Source organism: Vicia villosa, linkage group LG5, assembly GCF_029867415.1.
Source record: "Vicia villosa cultivar HV-30 ecotype Madison, WI linkage group LG5, Vvil1.0, whole genome shotgun sequence".
Lineage (NCBI taxonomy): Eukaryota > Viridiplantae > Streptophyta > Magnoliopsida > Fabales > Fabaceae > Vicia > Vicia villosa.
Window position 1 is genome coordinate 146,215,241 of NC_081184.1, and position 23,694 is coordinate 146,238,934.

At 33.8% G+C, this 23,694-nt stretch overlaps 3 protein-coding genes across 3 annotated transcripts; 1 reads left to right on the plus strand and 2 right to left on the minus strand.

The window, feature by feature from the left end:
- Positions 1 to 7,622: 7,622 nt before the first annotated feature.
- LOC131603033 (putative pentatricopeptide repeat-containing protein At1g56570) lies at positions 7,623 to 10,590 on the minus strand. Its single transcript, XM_058875273.1, has one exon. It carries the CDS (start codon positions 10,138 to 10,140, stop codon positions 7,846 to 7,848), a length of 2,295 nt encoding a protein of 764 aa, XP_058731256.1. The 5' UTR covers positions 10,141 to 10,590; the 3' UTR covers positions 7,623 to 7,845.
- A 153-nt stretch (positions 10,591 to 10,743) lies between these two features.
- LOC131603034 (thioredoxin O1, mitochondrial) lies at positions 10,744 to 14,340 on the minus strand. Its single transcript, XM_058875274.1, has 7 exons — positions 14,050 to 14,340; positions 13,912 to 13,977; positions 13,766 to 13,816; positions 12,739 to 12,818; positions 12,253 to 12,297; positions 11,190 to 11,284; positions 10,744 to 11,027 (listed from the first exon to the last, which is right to left on the minus strand). The coding sequence occupies exons 1-7, from the start codon at positions 14,246 to 14,248 to the stop codon at positions 11,018 to 11,020; spliced, it is 546 nt and encodes a 181-aa protein (XP_058731257.1). The 5' UTR covers positions 14,249 to 14,340; the 3' UTR covers positions 10,744 to 11,017.
- Positions 14,341 to 19,898: 5,558 nt separating this feature from the next.
- On the plus strand, positions 19,899 to 21,594 carry LOC131603035 (large ribosomal subunit protein eL33w-like). Its single transcript, XM_058875276.1, has 5 exons — positions 19,899 to 20,019; positions 20,108 to 20,143; positions 20,237 to 20,465; positions 20,561 to 20,605; positions 21,400 to 21,594. Exons 1-4 carry the CDS (start codon positions 19,988 to 19,990, stop codon positions 20,600 to 20,602), a joined length of 339 nt encoding a protein of 112 aa, XP_058731259.1. The 5' UTR covers positions 19,899 to 19,987; the 3' UTR covers positions 20,603 to 20,605; positions 21,400 to 21,594.
- The last annotated feature ends 2,100 nt before the right edge of the window (positions 21,595 to 23,694 follow it).

Genomic DNA, 23,694 nt, shown 5'->3' on the forward strand with positions numbered 1-23,694 from the left:
CAGTAGAACCAAGCACATTGACATCCATCATCATTTTATCAAGGAACTTGTGGAAGATAAAACTATAAACCTTGAGCATATATAACAATTGAAAAATAGTTAGCTGACATATTCACTAAAGTCTTGGATGCAGTTCAATTTAAAAAATTAAGGGGTGCTCTTGGTATTTGCACATGTGAGAATTTGTAGCAATCAATGCATGAGAGGTTTGCAAGAATAAAATGATATTTTCTCTCTCTTAAGACCATTGTTGTATATAAATTAAGGTTGATTATTCTCATTTCAGATTATCTTTATAACTGGTCCTTCGGTACAAATAATAACATTCTTCATTTGATTCTATTGCTCTCACAAATTTATTAATTCCCATTTCTCTTAAGATCTTCCATTTTATTCCAATATGAGTAAAAAATCTAAAGAAACGAAGACAAATACTCACTACTACAAAAATCGCTTTTAACCTCAGACGCGAAATACATTTTACCTCGGCTAAAGAAGCGAGGTAACGAAGAGCATCATGAAAAGTAACGACTTAACACCTCAATTTTTAAAAAACTTAGGGGTAAATTTATTTGCGCATGAGTTTAAACCTCATCATCTGCACTTTTATTATTTAAAAAACAAGTGCCTCATACATCTCGGTTAATCAATAAAATTGAGAGGTAAGATAGTATCTTTTTATAAAAAAACTCGTTACATTGTTTTCACAGAATATTAATAAATTAATTTATTTGCAAACTACATTGTTTACCCAAAATATTACATTGTTTACACATAATATTAAAATAAAAATTAATTTATCCATGAAAATCATATGTTGGATCTTCAATTCCTTGATATTTTAGTTAGGCAAGATCAAATGTTGGATGCCATTTATATTCTCAATTATTTTTTAATGCATTTGTTTATGATATAAACAAAAACAAAGTTAGATAAAAAAAGTTATATTAATAAAGAATTTTCTACTCAAATAAATATTTAAGAACACAAACTTTAAACTCAAATAATTTCCTGCTCTAGAAATCCATCATAGAGAATTCCTCATGGCAAATGCTCTTGCAAACTTTAATGATGTTTCGAGCGCTTCATGATGTTTCATTATCAATGTTAGATATCAGAATTCTTTTATAATGGATCCATCTATACTAATCTCGTTAAAGAGTTCTGGTTAAATGTCTCTGTGTACCATGATGGTCATGATGTTGAGTAAATTCAGTCTTATTTCAATGACTCTCTTATCACCATTACTCCATCACTTATTGCTCAGACAATAAACTGTGAAGAGAAAGGTAATTGTGTTTAACATTATAGATTCAACAATGTCTACTCAATCACCTTTCTCGAATTTATGCCAACAACAATAAGCTTATCATTCCTGCTAGTCTACTCCGAATTGCAAAAGTTTGATATCAACTTCTAGTGTCAAATCTCCGTCCAAGAGAGAAATAACTGGAAATGCTGACTTGGGATGACAAATATCTCATGTACTTCCTTACCTAAGACGTTAGAGTTAATCTTCCTCTTACCATTTTTAACTTTTTAAAGGAAATGATAGTCATCTCTTATATGGAAGATTTCTTTCTGAAATTTTCTCTTAGTTAGAGATGGTTAATATGGATAATGTTGAAGTTGAGTGGAGTCAGAAGTTTGAATATGTGGAATAGTTATTTGGTGTCCTGTTTTTTTGTAATCCGTAATTTATTATCAATAAAATATTTCCTATTTTTGAGAATTACTAGTACTAATTAACAAAGAAAAAAATTAACTAAGAAAAAAGGGAAGTTGAAAAGGTGCCAAGTGAGAAATCATTCGGAAAAAAACTTTAAATGCAGTAACTGGGATTCAAAGCAAGATCATTTGTAACCATATTCCCCCGGTTTTCCAAAACAACCGAAGGGATAGGTTTATTATTATTTATGGATAAAACATGGTACTCACTTATAGATATGTTACCTCGGTTTTTGAGGAAAAGCTGAGGGAAAAGATTGTTTGGTTTTTAAAAAATCAAACATGGCACTCACATTTAGATATGTTACCTCAGTTTTTGAGAAAACCGAGGGAAAAGTTGTTTATTTTTAAAAAAAAATCAAACATGACGCTCCTAGGACCTATACTCTCGGTTTTTAACATGTTCAAGGTGAAAGTTTCGTCATAAAAAGTATCATTTGTAGTAGTGACTAGGAAGTCTAGGGTTCCTAAGTCATAGAAGTTTGGTCTGGAGAAGAATGAAACAAAGGTTGAACCATGTGCTGTAACATTTGGTGAACCATATGTTGGAACATCAGTGACTTAGAAAAAGTTTGTGACAAAGATGAAGTCCCTGGAGAAAAAAAATCTTGTTCAAACAAATTCTGACTCATATGTTGATGAAGAAAGTGTCAATTTTCAGCTTCTGATGTTTGATGCAATTTTACTATGCTCTGATATATGTGTGTATTCTCCTTAATGAGAATTATTTTTTATTTAATCCTGCACATCTTATAGAAAGGTTGTAAGTTGTTTTATCCAAAATTTACCAAAGGGGAAGATTATTGTTCCTTTGGTTGGTTGTTTTAGGTAAAACAACATAGACAAAACAAGATTCATTTGTAAAGAGACAACATGTGGGACAAGATGTTCTAGCATGTGTGCAACATATATCCTCGGTTTGGAATAAATATTTAATGAGTAAATTTGAGCGTGTTTTTGATGGATTCTAAGAATATTTAGCAATATAAATGTAAGGAAGATTGATTAGAAGATTGTTCAAGACCATATCAAATCTAAGAAAATTTAAATTGAGTTTTAAATCATATCGTTGTGGACAAGCAAATTAAATCTTCATCAAAAATAAATTTGCATCAAATCAAATCTTTTGAAGTCCCTACTGTAACACCCCATTTCTACCCGGCAATTATAATACGGAAAATATCAGAGTATTTAAAAATTTCTCGACAAACAAATGAGGCGTCACATATTCATTTAACAATAAATCACATCATCGCATTTAGCGGATACATAACACTTTCTTTGATCAATAAAATAAATACTCGGCATATAATACTCTTCAAACGGAGCTCAAATCGGATATCTGGAACTCAAGTTATGAATTTTTTTAAAGTTTCACAATGATTCTGAATTTTCTACGACTTGTTTACGGAGATCCTACTCCGAAATTCACTTTCCTTCGACTTAAGCATGTTTCAAACACCCTCTAACATAACTCCTTATAACTCGAGAGGTGCATTCTTCATCAAAATTCCAGTCTTAATATCACCGAGACAACCATCCTTTTCACACGCTACGCACATCTTCAAGTTTCCAACTCGAACTCGCGATTCACAATACTTCACGCATCAACTACATTCGACAATCACTTATACGAGTCCAACATAAATTCCACTGCAACTTCATTACTCTATCACTTTTCAAACATAGGCATCTCACGCAAAGGTTACTCGCATTGACAACTTCACAGTCCTCAGTCGTGCTGAACATTGCAGCTCTCTAAATTCTGTTTCCCAAAATCATTCTTAACTTCACGTCGCCTTCAAATCCGGGTAACGTCCAAAACTCTCAACAACACTTGCATCGTCACTTACCGACAGAATACCAGACTATCTCTTACAACAGAAATCTCTTCGAGAAGCAAGGCTTCTCCCCCACTTATCGTCAAACTACTCCCTGCAACAAAACAAATAAGTACCAACAGTGTTCCACACACATGTTACGTACTACTGGATAAAACACTGACAGCATTCAACTGTCGTACAAACTCAACAGACTCGACAACTTGGCCGGACAAGACCGACCTGCTCTGATACCACTAATGTAACACCCCATTTCTACCCGGCAATTATAATACGGAAAATATCAGAGTATTTAAAAATTTCTCGACAAACAAATGAGGCGTCACATATTCATTTAACAATAAATCACATCATCGCATTTAGCGGATACATAGCACTTTCTTTGATCAATAAAATAAATACTCAGCATATAATACTCTTCAAAACAAGGTAACTTCTTTTATTAGAATATAGAGGAATCATAGTTCTCAATCTTTGAATCAAATAACATCTTATTCAGCTAAGATAAAACAATAAACAACAACAATCATAAACATCATAAATCATCCCCCCCGAGTGCTACGTATCAGAGCGACAACCGACTCGGTTAACGATAACTAAATCTTCATACTCGAACACCTGCACGTTACCAATATAAAGGCAACGGCGAACAAGAGAAAAAGGTGAGATATCAAATCACATAAGTGAGCACATTATAAATTGTATATTAGGATTCAGGCATATATAGTCATCACATCGCAAGTATTAATATTGCTATACACTTCATACTTTCACTAATTCACAAATCTCATATACTTTACATCTCATAACAAGTCACCACAAATCATATTCACATCAATTACATATAAATCTCATTCCTTTACTTTGCAAGCTAATTCACGATACATCACATATAAGTCACACAATTATAGTCCCCAACACATCACCGTATATAAGTCATACATCTAGTCACAAAACATCACATATAAGTCACACCAGACATATTCACTTAATCGCATTCACAAATATTGATATCATCATACTATTCATAAAATCATCAATTCACATATTCACATACTTCCATCATTTAACAAGTCACGAAATACAATCACGGTATAGTCACGAAACATCACAAACTACGAATCACATAAGACGCATGGGACATGACTCATGTATATCATGTGGTACCAATCGGAGCTTCAGCCCCCGTCACCAATTGCCATTTGGCCCGTCATGTTTGCCATAGTTTTCAGGCCGTCACAGAGTATGCATATGGAATGTGACTCGACAAACAAGACAACACAGCATACTCATCAAAATCACATATCGTCACGAGGCATAAGCCTATATCACACAAACACAAACAGTAACAAACAACAACAACAACAATAGAGACACACGAAATTTCAAGTTTCGGTAACATTTAAACACAACATTAGCAAAACTAATTTCCAACAACAATTAACACAAGCAAAAGCAATAAATCTATATACTCAATTCCCACATACAGTTGTTCATGAGCCCCATTATAGGAAGAGAACCCCACCCTTACCTTATCAATGGAAGCAACTCAATGGATCTCCAATTGCATCTTCAATTTTACACCATGGATGGAAGTTTCTAAGCTTTGTTCATCTTCTCAGCTTTGTTCATCTTCTCCAAGACTTGCCTCCTTCTCTTCACAACTTGATTTTCCCCAAATGACAACACTACTCCTCTATCTCTAAAACCCTAATTTATTATTTCAATTGGGCTTAGCATATAACAACTCTTCTTTATTATTCTCCACAAACCAATTTAGGCCCAATGAGATAAATAACTCCAATTAAATCAAAATATCACTTTTATTAATATTCCAATAATATAATAAATTCCGACTTGTAAATAATATTATTCTTAATATTATTCTTTGAAAATTCGACTAAAATCATACTTTTAACTTAATAAATTCAAATACGCTTCTTAAAATAGCACCGACAATCTAAATTCGACCAATATATCATATTTCCGGTCTAATCTTAATTACTCAAAAAATTCTCAAAACTTCAAATATTATTCCAATAATATTTCTAATACTGAAAATATCAAAACTCTTGATTAAATATCAATCCGCTATCCCGAATTAATACCGACTAAATCGTCTCAAAATACGAAAACTTCACTAAACACTCTGAACGTCTAGATTAAGCGAATAATCGAATTTCCGGGCGTTACACCTACAGATTGAGCGTTATATATAGAGATTCATTCCTAACAAAAAATCGCGCATGTACTACAGATCTATTGTGCTAAGGTTTTGTTTTGTGAGTCTTTGTATTCTTGTTATTTATTATTAACCTCTAGAGAAGCCTAACCTGTATATTCAAGGTATAGAGGTTGATTGTTAGTTGAGTTGTAATTCAACATCCTTAATATGTTGAAAGCATAAGATCACTACGGTAGTGATTGAGAGAAAGTGAGAGGGATTTTCATATTTAGAGGGAGTCCTAAATAGAAAGACACTGGTAGTATTAGGAAGTAGCCATTGAACAAGTGTTGTTCATCTAAGACTAATTGTATTAATACTATTGAGAGTGGATTTCCTATCTTGGATTGAAGCCTCTTACATAGGTGACGTTGCACCGAACTGGGTTACCAATTCTTTTGTGTTCTTTATTGCTTTATGATTTATCATTTTGTTTTCTATCATATATTAATTTTGGTTTAAGATGTTGAACATATTGTCTTAGACACCGTGCCTAACATTTGTCATGCATAAAGCACAATTTCAAGTCAACTTATATATTTACTAAGCACTCGGTCATACATCTCCTTTGTTGTTGAACAATTCAGTTAATACATGAGCAAGCCTACTAATTATATATTATGTAGCTCACATTTGAGTTCTAAGATACACGCAAGTTTGTTGGCGACTCCTTGGTATCTTGGAAATCTAAGAAGCTACGTCTCAGAAAGTTCCATTGAAGTTACATAGCCATGGCTTCCAAATTCTGTGAGCTCCAATGGCTTACAAACATAATCAAAGATCTCCACATTCCCCTCATCAACTGGTTTTACTGTATTGTGATTATGTCTCTGGCGGACACATCACCAACAATTCCCTCTTCCCCGAGTGCACCAAACACGTCGACTTAGATTGCTACTTAGTTTGGAAAAAGCTCCAACAAGGCCGTTTCCGTTTGTTTCCCATTTCTTCTTTCCAACAGGCGACAAATATCTTCACAAAACCGCTGCATTTACAACGTTAACATTATTTTTTCTAAATTTGGTGTTCATATTCTGTATTATCCAGCTTATAGGGTATTAGAGCATCAATTAGTTGTTATATATATATATATATATATATATATATATATATATATATATATATATATATATATATATATATAGGGGACGACTCAAGTGAGAACACTTGGTTATTATGAGAAATGAGAACAATGAATCACGACCATTAAATTTTAATTTTGTTGATTTTAATGAACTGGATTGGTTTCTCTTTCTATATTGATTTAAAATAAATATTAAGGATCATAGAAAGAGAAACCAATTCAGTCCATTAAAATCAACAAAATTAAAATTTAATGATCGTGATTCATTGTTCTCATTTCTCATAATAACCAAGTGTTCTCACTTGAGTCGTCCCCATATATATATATATATATATATATATATATATATATATATATATATATATATATATATATATATATATATATATATATATATATATATATATATATATATATATATATATATATATATATATATATATATATATATATATATATATATATATATATATATATATATATATATATATATATATATATATATATATATATATATGGGTAAACATAAATATTCCTAGTAGACGAGATATGCTGTACTAACATTATATAGTAGCTACAACCTACAAGTGAAAGGTTCAGATTTTTTAAACAAAAGTCATAGAGTTCAAAGAACAACATGCATGGTTGGGAGAGAAAATTCTAGCAAAAAGTGATTGGTGAAATTCCCCCAGTAAATATTAGTCATCCATAATCCAAGGATACTTGACATCGATTCAACATTATAGACTATTGCCTTCCAATTTGGAAAACACCAATGGCAATTCCCAGTCCTCTCTCAAGTTGATTTTTATATTTGTACTATTAGTTGGCCACATGCTATCAATTGTTACCTCACTTTTGGTCATAACATCAATCATGCATGCTATTATTTTTGTCACAAGCCTGGATGACCCCTTATTTTCCTTAGTTTTTAAGCACTATTGTAATCAAAAAGTTGAGTTCATGTGTTAGAATATTATACTTAATTCTGGTTCATAATGCATGTACATATTCCTAGTCAAATCTTCTAACATAGTGTATATTTTGTCTTTCTGGGGATGCTGTTGATCTCTAGCATAAAACTTATGAGCCTCACCTCTCACAGAAATCCAACTATACCCTGGTTCCTTTCTAATGCCTCGTTCTCTCATGACATCTCTCAAACTAACTCCATCTTCAAGTAAACCTGATTCCATGTAAGTGTTGGACAAAAGAACATAGGTAGAAGAATGTTCCGGTTGAGTTGATAGAATCTTTTGAGCCGCAATCTCCCCTAGTTCAGCATTTCCATGAATCCTACACGCTCCTAACAAAGTTTGCCAAATCATCTCATCCGGCTTGATTGGCATTCTGTCGATAAATTCCACTGCTTCATCTAAGCGGCCAACACGGCCTAAGAGATCAACAACACAAGCATAATGTTCCATTTCTGGTATAACTCCATAGGTACCCTCCATTTGATTGAAAATTTTCAGGCCATCCTCCGCCATTCCTCCATGGCTACATGCGAAAAGTATACATAACAATGTAACAGCGTTGACTTTCACAGCTGATTGTTCCATTTTTCTGAAGAGTTGAAGGGCGTCTTCAACATGACCATGTTGAGCATGAGTGGATATAATTGCAGTCCAGGAAACAGTATCCGGGTTAGATATTCTTTCAAATATCTTTTTTGCCTCTATCAGATTGCCACATTTAGAGTACATGTCAATTAGGGCGCTTTCAATGCACGAGTCAGTATCCAAGCTGGCCTTGCATATTAGACCATGAATTTGCTCACCATATTCGAGTAAACAAAGAGCCCCACATGCTGTAATCACACTAGAAAAAGTAAAATGATTGGGTGCAGAGCCTTCATTCCGCATTTGTGAAAAGATAGCCAAGGCCTTCCCCCATTCTGAATATTGACAATATGCCGTCACCATGGTTGTCCAAGATACTATATCTTTCTTTTCCATTCTATAGAATACCTTCTCTCCAGCTTCAAGTGACTCGCATTTGACATAAGCATCGGCAAGGGCATTCGATACACTAATTCCCCTTACATTGAATCCACATTTTAGAGCCACGGCATGTGTCTCCTTTAAGGTTTTCAGACACTTCAGAGCAGCAATTGAGTTGTACACACAACAGAATGTGTAAAGATCTGGTTTGACGCCATTTCGACACATTCTAGTGAACATTTCCAAAGCTTCTAGGTGACAACCAGCTTGTGAATAGCCTGTTATCATTGCATTCCAAGGCGCACTAACCAGACAACTTCTGAACTTCGAGTCAAAAAGTACTTGTGCATCAGATAGAAACCCACACTTAGAATACATGTCAATAAGAGCTGTTCCAACTGAAGCATTGCAATCCAATCCCCATTCAGAAGCATACCTATGAACTTCAATGCACTTGTTAATGTCGCCTAGCGGCCCAACTGCCTTCGAAACACATAAAAACGTGGTTTTATTAGGCGGCACACCAACTTCAATCATGTTGAGAAAACAATCAAATGCTTGTAGGTATAAACCATTAGAGGTAAAACCAGAAATCATTGCATTCCAAGAAACATCATTAACCTCTGTCATGTTGTTGAACACCTTGACAGAACACTCACACTTTCCTAACTTTGCATACAAGTTGAGAAGAGATGTCCCAACAAAGGCATGCATTGGAAAACCCCTAACAACAATTTGAGCATGAACCATCTCCCCGAACTCTAACGAATCCAATCCAACACAAGACTGCAAAATAGCAGAGAAAGCAAACCCATCAAGCAACAAACCCTCCTCCAACATCATGCAAAAAAGTTCAAACGCGTAACTGTAGTAGCCATGTTCGTTCGATGCAACAATCATGACAGTCCAAGAAAACATATTTCTCTTAGACATACCATCGAACACCTTACGAGCAGAATCGTAATCCATGCATTTTGAGTAGACGTGAGCTACGTGGTTCAGAAACACCAAATTGTCTCGATCACTAAAATCGGATTTCAAAACATGCCCATGAATGCAATTGGCTTGTTTCAGAGACCCATTTTCCTCGCAGGACTTTAAGAGATCAATGAGTGGTTGAATGCTGGGTTGTTGGTATTGTGTTTCTGTGGCTGCAAATGCAAGGGGTTTGGTTGATCTTCTTCCACGTGGGGCATTTGGAATTTGCGAACCAAAAAGAATAGGCGTAGTGTGGTTCTGTGAATGATGATGATGCGTGCCTAGTGTGTTTGTGGAAGCGCGAGGGGGATGACAAGGTTGGTGCACCAACTGTGCAGCCATGACAACTATTCTGGGATGGAATGACTATTCCTCTCTTATCTTAATTATTTTTCTGCATTTCTGAAAATATTTACTAAAAATTTAAACTTATATAAAATATATTTATATTAGAAAATATGGGGAGCCCTCCTGTAAGCTATAGTGCAAAGTTAGGAAAGTATTCTGGGTGGTTCATACTCTTTTATTATTGATATACCTCACAAATATGAGATCAAGATAAACAATTTGACCTGTTTCAGAAATGCATTGCCAATCTTTAGGGACATTTTTGAAATTCCATAAGATATTTTTCACTCCTATAGGATGGAATAAGAAATTCCGATAGTTTTTTACTTTGAAATTCATCTTGTCCCAAGAATATTTTTTCAGATAAGCTACTAGATGTTAAGAAATGATTGCGTGAAAATTAGCTTAAATCCTTAACAAACTTGAAGAGTATGAATATCAGTAGTATCATAACACATACTATAGAAAGACTCTACATATATAACCATTTTGTTAATCAATTTATTCCCTGGTTTTCACCACTTCTATTTCCTTTTCTCTCAGCATATCTGATATATTTCACAAAAACTAACAATGAATGATGTATGAATAAAAAAATTTCAACTTCACAGTATTCTTTTATATGATATAAAAAATAACTTATAATTATAACAAATATTCCGAGTCCTACACAAGTAATGCAATTCTTTCTCTTGTTCCGTAGAGATTTAAAATAACATCAAACGGTTGCCATAAATAATACGTCTCAATGTTAGGCGGTGACATTTGAGACCAAACTCCTAAACCGGAGTGACACCTAAAGTACGCTTAAGCAGTTGCAGTTTTATCATTCAGTACTCCATCAGCCAACAGCAATTCCCACCTCAGCGTCTTAGTCCTTCCTGAAATACAGAACTCTTGGTTAGGAAGCAATATGCAACTGATCAAAAATCACATCCAGAAGAGTAGAATGTTACAACCTAAAATAGCACCAATGAAAAACCTAATAGAAGAAGGAAATTGACAAAACAAAACATAAAATGGAGTTAAATATGAAGCATTACTTGAAGAGTTTCTCGGTAATATGATTCAATCGCGCAACATCAGCGCCTATAAGTTCATCAGTCTTTTTCCCATTTTGAAAGAAGTGAAGTGTTGGCTGCAGTAAGGTAAATCATTATTAAGCTATCTCACTTGTGCAGGGTTATATATACAAGGATTGCTGGAACAAGTTTAAACAAAGTGTAGAACATTCATGAACTAAAAAATGAGAAATGTATCAATTTACTTGGATATAAACAATTGAGCCAATATAGTTCAACCAGAGCATTTCATTAAACATAGAAAAAACAAGTCATAATCATCAGTCATTCACTATTTTAATTCTAGAAAGAGTAAAGGAGATAAAATCTTGAGTTCAAGTTGTGAATTCACTCTACAAAAAGACCAGCAGAGGTACATGTTCTACATTAGCTGAGATCCTCATTGAGTATGTGAAAACTAACGAACATACCAAAATCAGTAAATAATTAAACACTACCTAATTGAGTTTGTACAGCATTGCATCGAATCAGAAATTTGTATGCTTCTGATGTAAAATGAAGGCAAATCAGAAACATAACCAAAACATGATGGTTCTATAATTCAAAAGGGGGTAGAAAAGGGATTCTGTCCCAGTCACAGAAAAACATGGCCTAATGAAGGCAAATCACAAACATAACCAAAACATGATGGTTCTATAACTCTAAATGGGGTAGAAAAGGGTTTTTGTCCTCGTCACAGAAAAACACGACGACCTAATAGAAGACCTACAGCAGCCTAAGGCCACTCAATTGCGATGAGCTACTGATAACTACACATTTATGACTTAAGTCTATATAAATTGAAAACATTGAAGCAATTTCAGAAAGAGTGAATCAAACAAGAGATATGGATTAATAAAAAAGATGACAGTCTAACTGGAGCAAAATTTCAAATTGCACAACCATTTCTTCTTATCAACGGCTGATGGCTATTGTGATTTATGCGTAAAAGTGGGCAGATTATACTGTACAGCATATTTGAAAGTTTTTATCTCCACAAACAATATTTGAACAAATAAAATTTTGACAAGATTAAATAAATTACCACAGATGTAATCTGCAACCTGCTTAATGTGTCTTGAATTGCTTCCTGGGAAATATTAAGAGGGAAATGTAAATATTTTGGCCACTCTGCCACTGTGATGTGTAGCACATAAAGAAACAATATTTTCAAGTCATCACAAATTCATGCTTCTAAAATGGAAGAAAGTAATGAAAATCTGAAAACATGAGAGAGAAATCACCAAATCCCAATAAAGAAATGGCCAGATAGTTGCTACCAATGTAGCAAAATTTGAAAAGCAAAAACCAACCAAAATATAAAATAAAGAGAGGTAGAAATCATGCTAATTTTACAAACTATTGATTATATAGTTAGACCTACATAGATCATAAATTTGAATTGTTAACTGTAAATCTTATTGATAATCCAATATAAAGTTGAAAAATGGCTTTCCGAATTCCAATATGTAAACCATAATCTGATCCAATATTCAAAACCATAAATTACACTATTAAATATATGCCACACCTGATCAATGTCAATCTTATAAGTTGCCACATTAGGATACTTGTTACTGAGCTCCCCAACTATAGGAGAAATGAACCTGCCTAAACAGAAATACACAATAGCAAAACTGTGAAATTTTCTTTTTAGAATATTTAGGTACCAAGAAAAACATATGAAGAATTAAACATGAACACTGCCTCTAAGCATACTGCCGTCGGGCATAGACAGTAACCTGCTTAACATTTACACAGGCACTTGGCAGTATTAACAAATGATTAGCCCTTCAACCAGAACAGTTGGCAGAAATCTATTTTGTAATTTTTTTTTTTGTATTTCTTAAAAGAGACTTCATTGATATTTTCAATATCCATGAGGGTATTTGGTGAACCTACCGTCAATGATTAAACCTAATATCCTAATTCAGCTATAGATTAGAAATTATAATTAAGTGAATCAACTCTAACTAGATGTTAGGTCCTGTAGAAATAACCAGGAGAAATAGACGCAGAAAACTAAAGGAACCAAAAGAACAAATGATAAGGTGCTTATAACTATATTTAGGAATGATTTTTCAGAAGGATCTAATTGATCGCTACTGCAACAGAGCTGGGCTCCTATGGAGTGCTAGATGCTCTCCATTCAACAAAATTACAATTCACTACTCTCCATGCCTCCTTGAATCACTCCTTCCACTACTTATTCTATCTCTCAGCTTAACAGAATTGGTTACGACCCCAAGCACTAAGTAGCCAGCTCATTCCCCTCACGGGCCTTTGTGCCTTTCTTACCCCTCCTTGAGTAAACTTGCCGCACTTAAGGACCGGTAGGTCCGTTCTTGGCCCAGAATCATCTCTTCAGGCCCAAATCCATCCATAGGGTCCCTAATACTAGATCACAAAACACGCTACTTAGCTGATGTTCACTCATAATTTTGTTTGAATGCCTCTAATTCAAAACCAATGTGAAGCTGTTAACTATATAAATAAACCCTAGATTTGGAATTTGATCACTAAACAAGCTTCACTAAACAAAAGGGAAAGGAACTTACAAGGTCCACACCAAACAGCAGTGAAATAGAAGATCGCGTGCAACGAGTCATCTATTCAACACAAATTCATCAGAAATAATTCATAAAAACAAAAAACAAGTGAGTGAAGCAAAATTGAAAAATAAACAGCTAGAAAAAAAACATACCTTGAACTTTGCTGAGGATTTTATTGAACTCTTCCGCAGAATTAACAAGGATAACGCCAGGGGAAGCTGAAAATTGATTAACTACATTAGTATTATGCAATGCATCGTGTGGTTAGAAAATATGAAAATTGCAAAAACCTGAGGCGGAGGAAAGGGAACGGGAATGGTGGAAGGAGAGGTGAGTGGAGTAGGAAGAAGAGGCGAGTGTGGCGGCGAAGAGAGAGGATTTGGAAATTCTGGAATGAAGGTTGGTGTTGGTTAAGAGAGGACGAACAGAGTTCTTGATTGCGTGACGAAGTGCCAATGATCGAACGATCAAGTTTCTGGTTCCGACCATTTTCTTCGCACGCTCTTTGATCAAAAATGGTTTTTTTTTTTTTTAGGGTTTAGCTGAGTTTATAAATCACTTCAGTCTTGAAGAACAGTGCATCGTTCAAGCAAGCAAGCTCTTATTCCTTTTTTATTGCAAAATATTAATTTAAAAAAATAGCAGTAGTGTTTATTATTTACCTTTGATTTTGGTAAATAATGTTAGTGTCGGTTCTTTGCAGGATTGATTAGATTGATCATAACATATGTGTATAATTTTTGTGTGTTGTTTTAGATTTTCTGGATACTAAACGTAAAAGTAATATTAAAGAAAAATGCAAGTAACTGTAAATGTTTGTTTGTAAAGATAAAATGGTAAAGGAAGATAAATTTGATTGAAAAGTAAAAGGGTTCGACTCAAAATGTACATAAATGATAAAGGACTTTGAAAATATAATTACTAAGACCCTTATTTATACTAATTCAACTATAACGGTCTTCTGTTCAGAATATGACATGTTTTCGTCTGCATGTGTTTCGTCTTTCACAAGTCCCCACTCTTTCTTCTTGAGGAGCGGGTAAGGCCAAAATACAGTTATTGACCAATTTCAAGTTCCTTCGTGTCGAACTCTAAGTCAGACTGATTAAAAAACTTTTTAGGTCTCATGTAATATATCCTTGCCAGCATGACCAACTCTTCGTCATTTTCCTATCAAAAACCATCCAAATGCTTCGTCGAAGTCAGCCTCTTTTTAGGAAATATTTCCTTTATTCAATTTGCATCTTATTCTTTAGTGAGCGTTGAATTTATAGCTAACAAATTGCCCCGCTAAAAATGTCTTTTTCAGTCGACAGAAGAAATGGACATTTTTTATAGCTTTCGATGTGACTCTTTGTTTACTGCCGTGACGCCATGGTCATTACGACCACTTTTCCCAAACGTCTCACCGAGACGTGCTACTCTACAATCATCGTCATTATTCTTATTTTCTAGGAGTAATAGTGACAACTGAATAGGCAACCTCCTGTTTCACCTCTAAAAAGCATACATGTGTCCCACTAACATTTCTCTTTATTTTTTAAAGGGAGAAACGAGAACGACTATTCCCTCTACATATATTCTTCATCTCCAACTTTTCAAACTTTTCCAAACTCTGAGCCTAAAAACTTCCATTTTCTCATACGATTCTTACCAAAAAAAAAAAATAGCAAGCTTTTCCTCCAAACAACTTCAACAATGGCGCCTCCAAAGATTAAGAATACTAAAGCTAATAAGCAACAAGAAGATTCCACATCACCGGTGACCTGGATTGGTGGTCCACTGCTAACAGGGAACCAAGAATATGTTCCTGAACCATCTCTTGCTGAAGAAACAAATCAAGATTTACAAATCCCATATAATCATTCCTTTATCCATTTCTGGTGAAACTCATGCGTACATGGGTCCTCTGCCTGCCCCTAACGATGATGTAGAGAAACTTAAAGAATTATTTCATATGTACCACCGAACAAAACCCATAGTTTGTAGAGCAAAAAATGCTGCTAAGGGTAGTGCTCAAGTAGATTCTAGCGTTCCAACCTTAAATGATCATGCAAAGTATTTGACTGACGCCCCAAACCAAGAAAAACCTTTTAATATGGATTATATGAGCAACGCTCTTAGAGCGTAACGCTGTTGCCCTTCGGTGAAAGATCTTGAGTCATACCTTGCCTGGCTCACTAAAGTCGAGAAGAATATAGCTCCATTTTGGAAATAAATAGGCTTTTATGACGTGCTTCTACTGTCGAAGGTAGGACCAATTTATTGCCAAAATATGCTAGTAGCTTCACTGTATTTATGGGATAGTTCCCATAACACCTTTCACTTCCCTTGTGGAATACCGATGCCTACCCTTTGTTTACCGTGAAAATTGGTAAACAAGCGCTAGTCCTCCAAAAAATATTTAAACTTATTGGTTACTCACAGGATCGACTAGACTGATCTTAGGACATGTGCTTTATGTTTGATGTATTTCGTTTGTAATGAAGAACACTTCGACACGAACTATGTACATAGTTCGTTTGATGCACATGAATCCCCAAAGTAACGTAATGACTTGTACAAAGAGTAAAATAAAGTAAAAACAATTATAAAGTAAATGGCAATAATGTAAATGACACAAATTTTAAAGATTTTGGAAAAGTTAAAGTTGCATAAAATTGTAAATGGAATGAAAATGGTGTATTTGTACGTACATTCTCCTAAAGACTCGTTTGTGGCTCGCAAGTACTTTGAGTGAATTTACTTAGATTTTACAAAATGAACACACCCCTGAATATATACATTAATATCCTTATATATATATATATATATATATATATATATATATATTAATTTGACACAATCGTTTCTAACGGTCTTTCGACCAGAGCACGCCACATTTCGCAATGCATGCTTCTCTCTTGCCTAAAGCTCCACGTGTCTCTAAATACAACAAATCGGGGCAAATAGTCGATGTTCTTTCGTTCCAATCTAAACTTCTCTGTCGAAGTACTTTCTTCCGTCGAACTAAAATAATTAACTTAGAAAATATTTCTAAGTCCATGCCTAACATCTTCCTTTACAAATGCATCTTCGACAAATGCTCAGGAAAAAAGTTAATCTTGTCGAAGTCTTACTAATTGTCCCATAAGTCTTTAACAACCATGTGGTGTCACAATTACCAGCTAACAAATTGCCCCCCAAAAATGTCATTTTCGACGTAACGAAGAAAAAGGTATCTTTTTACCATAATTCTCGACACCATGAAACCTTTTACTTCACGTGGCGTCATCGCAATTATGACGTTCGCCTCCCAAACGTCTCTTCAGACCTCACGTGCAGTTTTCTGCAATCACGATATCCTTAGGAACTAGAGGATCGTGGGTAGCTCAATAACTGCTACGGTCTATTGGCGAATCAGCTGCAAGACACACGTCCCATTATACGAGCTTTCTCTCTCCCACTGCTTGACGAAACGGTTCAAAACTCTTCTTCTATAAGTACCATTTTTCCTTGTCATTTCAATGTTCCTCTCTCTTTCAGATTTTCTGCACACCTTTAAACTCCATCTTCATCGTTTCTCCAAAGCGAAACTCCAATCTCCATGGCATCCTCTACCACAACAAATGGCAATAGCGCTTAAGAAAACAATCAAAAGGGTGGTTTGCTGTTGGTTCACAATATACTAGGCCCCAAAGTCATCGGCAACCACCAATATGTCCCTGAGCTCTTCACTGAAGAACAATGCGCCATTTACAAATTACAGGTATTGCTCCCTATTTCCATTACTGCGAAAACGCATGCAATGCTAGGTCCTATATCCAATCCCTCAGGAAAAAACTTAAACTTTTCCCCCCACTTATGATAGATATCAGCCTATATGAAATATTAGGAAACTTAGATCTACAGACGAAGTTCATACCCCCGAAAACCCATACCCTGATGGCCAATGCGATCCTTCGATTGATGCTTTACCCTTATATATTAAGAGTGGCTGATATCGAATGCGTGTGATGCCACATGTTGTGCAGACATTAGATTGAATTAAATATGAGTAATATGATGAAGGAAAGACATTTGCTTCTGGCACAACAAAAATCTACCCGTTATGTGCACTTCTTCACTCGGGGTTTGTCTATGGACTTTTTGCCATGGACCTTGCGAATGACTTAGAATAAATTATTCGTTAACCTTTAAGATGACATAAAAGTTTGTTTTTTTCTTTAGGTTTTTCTACTTTGATAAAATAAATAATAAATTTTCACGTAAAATAATTTCATCTAGCCATCTCATAAATTTTCCTTGAATTTAACATAAAACAATAATACATGTAAAACAATTTTACATCATGTCATGAATTTTTATATGATTTAATGTAAAACCGGCAACACATCTCCATTAAAACCATATCTTTAGGGGTCCGTTTGGTTGGGAGTAGATGGAGGGGAGGGGAGGGGAGATGAGGGGATATTTATAAAAATATGTGTTTGGTTCATTTTTTATAAGGGGATGGGAGGTGAGGGGAGGGGAGCAAAATCCCTCCTAGACTCACTTTTTGCTCCCCTCCAAATTGGAGGGATTCGGAGGGGAGGGAAGATTTACTAATCATAATTATATTATTTTCCCTATTTTAACCTCAATTATTTTTTTTAATTCCAAGATTGTCCTTATTAAATTATTAAAGACTAGATTTTTTCTCTGTACTATTTCACGTTTATTTGTTTCTATTGTGTGGTTGCTATTGGTGCGTTGTTCCTCTCAGGTGAGTTTTTTCCTTTTTATTTTGTTGAAGTTCCGTTTTTGATATTATATTATTATTTTTATAATAAAAACATACTTATACTTATATCGGTTCTTATATATGATAGTAATAAGACTTTTTTTATTATACTATTAATAATAATAATAACATTATACAATATATGTAAATATAATATATTTATGTTATAAATAAATTTTTTAACTCTAATATTATTTATTTAATTTTTTTAATATTCTAATCTTATTTTATTTATTTTTAATTATAGGAATTGTTTTATTGGGTTAGATGATTCATAAGTTCAGATAATAGTTTGATTTGCGTTGAAGATATATAGTTCAACTAATGTGTGTTGTTGTTTACGGTTATATTATGGTTTACGAATGAACAAGTTTTTATTAAGAATTATTTTTACTAAGCACAAATAATAATATTTATAAGGATAAAAAGGTAAATTGATTTTAAAATCCCTCCCCTCCCCTTGTGAACCAAACATACTTGTTGTTAAAAATCCCTCCCCTCCCCTCCCCTTCTTTGAACCAAACATATATTTAGTTAAATTCCCTCCCCTTCCTTCCCCTCCATTCCCCTCCCCTCGATTAAATTCCCTCCCCTCCCCTCCCCTCCGTTGAACCAAACGGACCCTAGAAGTGGTTTTTAAAAGATAAAAATATGGTACAATTTAAACTTAGTATTAACTTTTTGATATTTGCTGATTCACAAAATTAATTTCATATTTTTAAATTTGAAAATATTCCATAGTTTTAAGATCATGTATATTTTTCTTTTATAAATAAAACATTAATAACTATTAGAAACTAACGCACAACTATGTAATTTTTGGATCTGGATCCTCTCCAGTCAACTATCTCCTGCTCTCTCTTCTGCCCCCATCACAACCATTCATCCACATTTTATCTTTCTTTTCATTTTCAAAACTGTATTTTTCTGTTTATTTCTTTCTGATGAATATTCAACTATTGGATTAGCACATGAGGAAAGACTGGACTAAAAGAGCAGAAGGGGATCCATTTCCGTAATTTTTAGATTGGAATTAGTTATTACTTTCATAGGTTTTTATGAGCACTTAAAATTTTTGTTGGTATGCAAAGTCTAACAACGAGCTCACAAGTCACACGATTAGTGAATAATGATATTATCTAATTCTTATTTTTAATTTTATTTTTGAAATATAGTTTAAAACAAAAACATAAAAAATTATGAAAAAACTAATAAAAATATCTCTCTAATGTGATAAAATAAAAATAGGAAATTGTCTCTTTTTAATGCAGAAGAGGTGTATTACAAAAGAAAACCAGTTACCAATAATGAGCCATAACCCATTGGGCCAATAAATGGGTTGGGTTACATATAAAAGCCCAAACGTACCACCCTCAATGTTTTCTTTACTGTAAAACCCTAAAATTTCCGTCATTCTGAAATTAGGTTAAGCAGCATCGTTCTTCCAGCAGTACCAATCAGCAAAAATGGTGAAGGGTCGCCAAGGAGAACGCATCAGGTACTGCTACTTTTGCGAACCCTAATCTCATTCATTTCTATTCGTTTTTAAACCCAATTTCACACTTTCTTTGTTTTCTTTGAATTAGACTTTACGTCAGGGGAACAATCCTTGGATACAAGAGGTAAGCATTCAATTTTCGTGTTTAGGTTTTAAAAGTTGTGTTTTTTATGCGTTTGATGGATGATGACGGTGATGTTTTTTTTGTCTGTTTTAGATCCAAATCAAATCAGTACCCAAACACATCCCTGATTCAAATCGAGGGAGTGAACACAAAGGAAGAGGTAGCGTGGTATGCTGGAAAGAAAATGGCCTATATCTACAAGGCTAAGGTGAAGAAGAATGGTACCCATTACCGTTGTTTATGGGGAAAGGTTACTAGACCTCATGGTAACAGTGGTATTGTTCGTGCTAAGTTCAAGTCCAATCTTCCGCCTAAATCAATGGTAACCATTTTGAAATTGAATGAATTGCTGGTTTTAATTATTTGGGTTTGTTCTTAGGATGTTGTTGTAACTTTTGAGTTTTGATTCATTTGCAGGGAGCACGTGTGAGAGTGTTCATGTATCCAAGTAACATATGAGAGGTAAAATCATCACTTTTGATGCTTATTGAATATGTTCTTTTTTTTTCTCTGTCCAACTATATATGTCGAAGTCATGTTATTGAAATTTGCATTGGTTTTATGTATTTTGTTGATGCGGTGTTTTTTGCTTTTTATCATTGATTGTGTAAATACTTGTATTATTTTATTTCTAATGGATTTAAAACATAAACTCTTGCTGTGGATTTAAGTACAGTGTTTACCTTTTTCCGTTATTGTTACTTCCACATAGGTTTGTTATTTTTTTGCAGATGAATCTATGTGCTATATAATTAAAGATCAATGTAATTTGCATCCGTGTACTCTTTTTTTATTGGATTTTAGTGGTGTGTAGTATATTGGAATGTGAATAGATCATCAATTTCTTTGATACACTATAAACTTTTTTATATGATGTTTCGTTCGATAGTAGATACAGTGATCTTGTAGCACTATAGTGCAGTGGGATCTGGACAAGCTACTATTTTTTGTGATCCATCGTCTACAACACCGGGTTATATACTTGTATTGATTTTATTGGTAACATAGTTTAGGGTCTGAAATCGCATCTTTTGTGTTCTGCTAATTTTCTTTGTATGCTATTATGTTTATAGTATAAGCTTTCAGTGTTAAATGTCAGTTATGTGAATTTTATGCTAGCTAAAAAACTACACTAATGAATCTACAGAATTCTCTTGTATTGTTATAATTTGTTCATGACCTTTTTTAGCAATTTATTATACTTAGACTGGTTCTGTTGTTTATGTTCTAATTTTACATTGAAATTTTTATTGCAGATTTACGTGTTTCTCAGCAGAGTTGTCAGCCGATTTATCATTACAAAGCTTTTTGTTTCATTTCGATAGAGTTTGTTGTCTTCTCTGCATTAGTTTTTGAGAATTTGTCTTTTGTTTTAGACCATTATAGAACCAAATGGTATTCTCTTTTGTATTGGCTATTTTCTATGAAGCTTATATATTCGGGATTCTGAAGTGTGTGTCCTTTGCCATTGTTATCTCTCCTGATTACTGCTTTTTATTTTACATTTCATTCGATTTATTAATCCCACTGATTTTAGTATTGAAGCAAATGTAGAAGTCTGTTATGGCATTGTGTTTTATTGGTTTGTTAAGTTACACAGTTTTTGTTTGGACAGTATAGGAAAATGTGGGAATGTCAGGCCTGGATTTTTGTGCAGTTCATAATTTATTTGAGACAATATGCTTATGAAGTAACAACATGCCGGTCTGGTGGTTGTTTACAATATGGACACTGTTAAGAGCCAGTGTTTGGCTTGGAGAACATTTTGCCTGGGTTACGAATCTAGGTGTTGATTATATTATTCTGATTGAGAACTAGTGTTTTTTGGTTATAAAATGAAAATTAAACTTGTTTATATGGATATTATTAAGATCAAACATTTAGTAATACATTGACTGTGTGAATGCTGTAAAACATCTATTAAGTTCAAACTGTTGGTAGTAAATTGACTGTGAATGCTGCAAAACATGACTATTTGTTAGTTGTATTTCAGTTTTAAATGATATTGATTATGTTGAAATTCTTTGTTCACCTTAATTTTTAAGTAAATGTTTTAAAGTCATTTATGTTATATTTAATTTGGCTGAAATAATTTAAAGTGATCAATTTATTTAGAGTAAATTTGTGGATAGAGAACTAGAATTTATTAGTTGGATTGGATTGAAATTTATTCCAACGTGATTTTCCTATTAATAAACCAGAATTACAGCATTACAAATTAGAAACACATCTGTTTGGGAGGTAGAGTAGAGTTTAAGAGAGAAGAGGAGGATTTGTATTTGTGATTGAATTGTTATATAAATATGAACTTATTATATAAAACATCTCATATGGTGTATTTCCTTCATTAGATATAGTGGGAGTTATGTTAATGAGATGAGCTGCAGACTGCAGCGAGCACACATTCTACACAATTGTAAGTGGGTTAGATTGGAATCGTAATGGTCGTGCAACATTCAATATATGCGTGTGTTTTCTCTCTACGCGGTCATTTTAGTATGGTTTAGTTACATAAGATGTCTCATGAATGATTTCTTCTAGTTGAATGTAGGCTTGAAACTAGAGTTAGTAAATTTTGTCCTATTATCACTATGAATCTTAACATACACATAAAAATGCCTTTTGATCATGTTGTAGAAATTAATGACGATGTCTATTGTTTCATTTTTGTGTTTCATATGGTAGACCCATGTTCTACAAATGTAGTTATCAACTATGGTGAGAAAATAATGCGAATCATTGTGAGATGTTGTATTATATATCCCCCATAAATCATAAATCACAATGAGTTAAATCTAAAGGTGCTTCAGCTTTATTACTACTCAAATTGAAAGAACTTCTACACTGCTTTATTACTACTCAAATTGAAAGAACTTCTACACTATTTTGATCTACGACAAGCACCACAACATTCTACTTTACTTGAATTGAAACTACAAAAGAAAGTTTGATATACACTGAAGAGTTTGTAATGAAGTATGCTCCATTTTTCTATGTGACAAATCTGCCATGTTTTTCTGTACTACAACATCAAGTTGATGTGGCCTTGTGAAGAAGAAAAATCAATGCCTTTAATTGATCAAAGAGAATGTGAAATTTTTTAAATATAAGAAGAGTTAATCCATACTTCTATTCTTCAAGAAGAACCAAATGTTGTCCACGATAATGGAATCTCTTCAAATTCCAATGATGAAGAGCTAAGCATTTATGAAATAGAAGAGGATCCTTAACATAATTGAAAAATGGAGTATGTGAGAAGGATATTTGGATAGTGAAGACGAAGTCATAACTGAGTGGGGTGTTACAATTAACTCATAGAAATAAACATCCTTTTATTCATTTTAAGGATCACTACCGCTATGCTATAAACCCTTCATGCATTTCATCAAAGACAAATTCTTCTTCAAACATGGCTTATCCTATTTTAAGTTTTTTAAGTTATGATTAATTTTCTCCAAAATCTCACGCATACCTTGCGTACATCACTAAAGATGAAGATCCAAAATCATATTCACAAGTAGTAAAATGCTCAATATGAAGGAGGCAATGGC